Genomic DNA, 5088 nt, shown 5'->3' with positions numbered 1-5088 from the left:
CTATTGCCCTCGGTAGAGTGCTGTGGCATCACAGCTCACAGCAACCTCAAACTCCTGGGCTCAAGAGATTCTCTTGCCTCAGCCTCCCAAGGAGCTGGGACTAAGGCGCCCGTCACAACATCCAGCTATTTTTTGGTTGTAGTTGTCATTGCTGTTTGGCAGGCCCGGGGTGGATTCGAATCTGCCAGCTCTGGTGTATGTGCCTGGCGCTTTAGCCACTTGAGCCACAGGCACCACCACCACGCAAGGATTTTTACGGGCGGTGGACTCATATGCATCGGCAACGAATGAGTACTTTTTAATATGGAACAGTTACACTACTCAACAACCTCTGTACATTAACCCTCTATGTTAATTTTTTCCCTTTCGCCTTTTTGGATATAAAAAAGTTTTTTCCAGTGGGGCCCTAGGTGACATGGACACAAAATTCCTGGAAAAATTCAAAAGATTCTGGTTATCCTAGCTGTGTCTCAGGCAGGGAAACGGACAGCTGGGAACGGAGTAGGAAAATAATTTCACAGTGCTTATAAATAAAATGTTTAAATTAAACAAAAACAAAAGTCTGCGCGGTATCATGGGTGAATCTGGCTGGGGCTTTTGCTTCACAGTTGGGGTGGATCAGTTGAGGCCTGGGCAGACCGGCACTGCGCTAGTTCCCTTCAGAATCACAGCTCCGCCCCAGCAGGGCCGGGAGGAGAAGGCATTGCTACTCCAGTGATGAAGGAGCAAAGTCTGTTTCTAGTAGCTGGGTGGCTCGCCCAGAATCATCCTGGAGCTCAGGGTCCTTCCCTGACTGCCCCAGGGTGAGCTTTTCTGTTTGTTTGTTTTTGAGACTGAGTCTCACTGGGAGGAGACACAGTTCTTGGCTCAGTGCCCACCTTGCCTCACCCAGGGCGGAGGGTGGGCCGGGCTGCGGGGCTAGCGCGACTTTGGCTGCCCCGCCCGGGCAGCAGGAGAAAAAGGCCGGTCCACGCCCAGCCCCACCCTGTCCCGCCCCGCCAAGTTTAAGAGTCCTCTCTGAGAGCCTGGAGGTTCCTGGGCAGCAAGTCTAATCCATTCCTTTTCGCAGGGTCACAAAACGCCCAGCTCCTCTCTCCGAGCCGGCCCCCGCAAAGGCCGCGCCATGCCCAGCCCGGGGCCGCTAGGTAGCCGGCCGCCCCTTCCTGTAGGAGCTGGGGTCCGGCCCCCGCGCGCGGGCAGCTCCACAGCGCCTCGGTCCCCCGCGCTCTTGGACCGTCCCGCCGGCGGTGAAAAGCCCCGCGCTCCTGGACGCCTCGAGTCCTTCTCCGTCGAGGCCATCCTGGCGAGGCCAGATCCCCGAGCGCCTGCCGTCTCCCAGCTGTCAGGCTCTGCCGGCACCTTCCAGGGTCTCTGGACTGCTCCATCCCAGTGTCCTGTCCCGGTTCTGCCCTGGGTGTGTCCGGCGCCTTGGCTGCCCGCCTACCTGAGCATGAGTCTCTACCCGCTGTACCCCCAGCAGCCTGTGCAGGGGCTGCGCCTGGCTCATTTCTGCGGCCTCCAGGGCGTTGGCGACACAGGTACCGCGAACCCGAGCGCCCGCGTGCGGGATCATGGACGGAGTTGGAGAATGGAGGCTGTGGTGGTGGTCGCCAAAGTTGAGAAGTAGTTGAGTTTGGGAACCACACACCGTTGGAGTGGGAAGGGGATCTATGACTGTAGACCTTTCAGTTGAAACCAAGCGTGGAGATAGAACCTCGCTGAGACAGACCCTGGCGCCAGGTTTCCCCGCACGCTGCGGAGGGTGGAGAGAGTGGGCGGGAGAGCGAGCGCAGAGCAGGGGGCGCGTGCGGGCCCGACACGCTAACAATAGACTGACGCGGCCAGCGCGGGGCCGCTCGGGCACCCAGCCCTGCTCCCGGTCTCCGCGTCCCTAGACACCCTCCCACACGCGCTTGGTGTAACGTGGTGGCGTAGACACGTCCCCTAAATGGCTTTCATCCCGAACCCATGGCGCTGCCTTTTCTGGGAGAAGCAGATGCTACAGGTAGTGCTGTTCAGGGAGGAGCTCTTAGGAGCTGGCAAACGCCCAGACCCAATACCGGCTCCATCATTCACATCCGTGTGAACTTGGGCTCCACACTTAACAGATCTGAGTCTACGAGCTTACAGAGCTCTTAGGATGGGACTTACTGCTCTAGGCACTTAAATCCCGTGAAGGAACTTTGCCCTCCGGCATTAATAACCCCCTCCCAAGGCTTTTGCCATTTTTGGTGGCCTGGCCTATGTTTCCCAATGTGCCCATGAGGAAAACAGAAGCAAAGTTATTTCGATCCTTATCAACCCATACCAAGATCATTGTAACACAGTCTTGTCTGGTTCCTACTACAGGGCAACCCCATTCTCCATTTCCTGAACCCCTTTCAGCAGTGCATGGCCACTGGATTTCCAACCCCATCCAAATTCGTAATGCTTTATCTGGGAGCTGCCAGTGACTCTGAGGCAGCACTTTCTGAGCTCTCTACACACTTGAAGTCTGAATGGCAGTTAATTATTATTATTATTATTTTTTGAAGCAGCGTCTTCCCCTGTTCCCCAGGCTAGAGTACAATGGCGACATCATAGCTCATTGGAACCTCAAACTCCTGGGCTCAAACGATCCTCTTGCCTCAGCCTCCCAAGTAGCTGAGACTACCAGCATGCACCACTATGCCCAGCTGATTTTTGTATTTTTTGGTAGAGACAAGGTCTCACCGTTGCTCAGGCTGGTCTTAAGTTCCTGGCCTCAAGCAATCCTCCTACCTCCCAAAGTGCTAGGATTACAGGTGTGAGCCACTGCACCCTACCATTTTACTACCTTATATTATAGTTGTCTCATTTTCAGGTTAGTCAGGTTAGTGGTTTGTTTTTTTGTTTTTGTTTTTTTTTGAGACAGTCTCAAGCTGTTGCTCTGGGTAGAGTGCTGTGACATCATAGCTCACAGCAACCTCTAATTCTCGGGCTCAAGCCATTCATTTGCCTCAGCCTCCCAAGTAGCTGGGACTACAGGTGCCCACCACAGCACCCAGCTATCTTTTAGAGATGGGGTCTCACTGTTGCTCAGGCTGGTCATGAACTCCTGAGCTCAGGCAATCCACCTGCCTCGGCCTCCCAGAGTGCTGGGATTACAGGCATGAGACACTGTGCCTGGACTGATTATGGTATTTTTTTTGTCACATAGAAAAATGTTTAAATTTTTATGTGTTTGAATATATCTTTCTAAATGAGTTCCATGTCTTGTATCATATTTGGAAAGCCTTTTCTCATTCTGAGATCATAAAATAATTCTCCGCTGGTTTCTTCTAGTTTTTTGTGGGTTTACTTTTTTAAAATTTATTTCAGGTTAATGTGAGGGTACAAACAACCAGGTGTTAGGTAGAGTCCCTCTTGTAGTTGTGTCCCACACCCAAAAGGTGTGCCATATACCCCTACATTATGCCCATTAAGCGGGAGCACACCAATCCACCCCTCCACCTCTCTCCACTCCCGCATTCCCCTTCCCCCCAACTTGAATTGAATTGAGTTTTTCTCCTATCTGGGCATGAACTAGATTGTCTACTGGCTTTATATTAGTATTGAATATATTGGATAATTGCTTTTCCTTTTATTCATTTATTTATTTTGAGACAGAATCTCATTTTGTCACCCTTGGTAGAGTGCTGTGTTGTCATAACTCACAGCAACCTCGAACTCCTGGGCTCAAGTGATTTTTTTGCCTCAGCCTTCCAAGTAGTTGGGACTATAGGCACTGGTCACAACACCTGGCTATCAATAGAGATGGGGTCTTGCTCTTGCTCAGACTGTTCTCCAACTCCTGAGCTCAGGCAATCCACCCGCCTCAGCCTTACTGGAGTGCTAGGATTTTAAGAGTGAGCCACTGCACCTGGTCTGCTTTTCCATTTTTGTGATACTTTACAAAGAAGAAAGTGTTTCAACTCCACCCAGGTTAACCCAAAACATGTAAAGTCCTCACCTTTATTAGGGCTGAATAGTTTTCCATAGTATACATACATATACTACAGTTTTATTTTTGTTTTTTGAGACAGGTGTCACTTTGTTGCCCTCAATAGAGTGCTATGACATCAAAGCTCACAGCAACCTCAAACTCTTGGGCTTAAGAGATTCTCTTGCCTCAGCCTCCCACATAGCTGGGACTACAGGCACTTGCCACAATGTCTGGCTTTTTTTTTTTTTTTTTAGAGACAGAGTCTCACTTTTATCACCCTCAGTAGAGTGCTATAGCATCACAGCTCACAGCAACTTCCAACTCCTGGGCTTAGGCAATTCTCCTGCCTCCCGAGTAGCTGGAACTACAGGCACCCGCCCGAGCGCCTGGCTATTTTTTTGTTGTTGTTCCAGTTTGGCCAGGGCTGGGCTTGAACCCACCATCCTTGGTATATGGGGCCAGCACCCGACCTACTGAGCCACAGGCCTGCCCTACCTGGCTAATTTTTAGAGATGGGGTTCTTGCTCTTGCTCAGACTGGTCTGGAACTCCTCAGCTCAGGTGATCCACTCACCTCAGCCTCCCAGACTGCTAGTATTACAGGCATGAGCCACCATGCCTGGCCCCATATACCACAGTTTGTTAATCCATTCCTGGATTGGTGGGCATTTAGGTTATTTCCATATCTTGGCAATTGTACATTGAGTTGCAATAAATAATCTAGTTCAAATGTCCTTATGATAAAATGATTTTTTTTCTTCTGAGAAGATGCCTAGTAGTTGGGGTTGCAGGGTGAAATAGGAGGTCTAATTTGAGTTTTTCGAGGAGTCTCCATACTTCTTTCCAAAAAAGCTATATTAGTTTGCAGTCCCACTGTCCCACTGACAGTATAAAAAAAGTGTTATCCTCTCTCATTTATGCCAGCATCTGCAACTTTGAGACTTTGTGATATGTATTTATCATTCAGGGGTTAGGTGATATCTCAGGGTGGTGTTTGGGGATTTTGCTTTTTTACATTTAAATATTTGCTCCATTTCCAGTTTTTCTTTGAGACAGAGCCTCAAGCTGTCCCCCTGGGTAGAGTGCTGTGGCATTACAGCTCACAGCAACCTCCTACTCCTGGGCTCAAGCGAGTCTCCTGCCTCC

General features: G+C 50.6%; 1 protein-coding gene across 1 annotated transcript in view; it reads left to right on the top strand.

Moving 5' to 3' along the window:
• Positions 1-1123: 1123 nt before the first annotated feature.
• The window catches only part of NOTO (notochord homeobox), a 9732-nt gene continuing 5767 nt past the window's right edge, over positions 1124-5088 (top strand). Inside the window, exon 1 of the mRNA XM_003793472.1 lies at positions 1124-1538. Within this exon, the coding sequence (XP_003793520.1) occupies positions 1124-1538 (415 nt within the window). The remainder of the gene's footprint in view (positions 1539-5088) is intronic.

The sequence above is a fragment of the Otolemur garnettii genome, unplaced genomic scaffold (assembly GCF_000181295.1).
Source record: "Otolemur garnettii isolate 467f Iridium unplaced genomic scaffold, OtoGar3 scaffold00068, whole genome shotgun sequence".
Classification (NCBI taxonomy): domain Eukaryota; kingdom Metazoa; phylum Chordata; class Mammalia; order Primates; family Galagidae; genus Otolemur; species Otolemur garnettii.
This window is presented reverse-complemented; position numbering and strand designations above follow the sequence as displayed.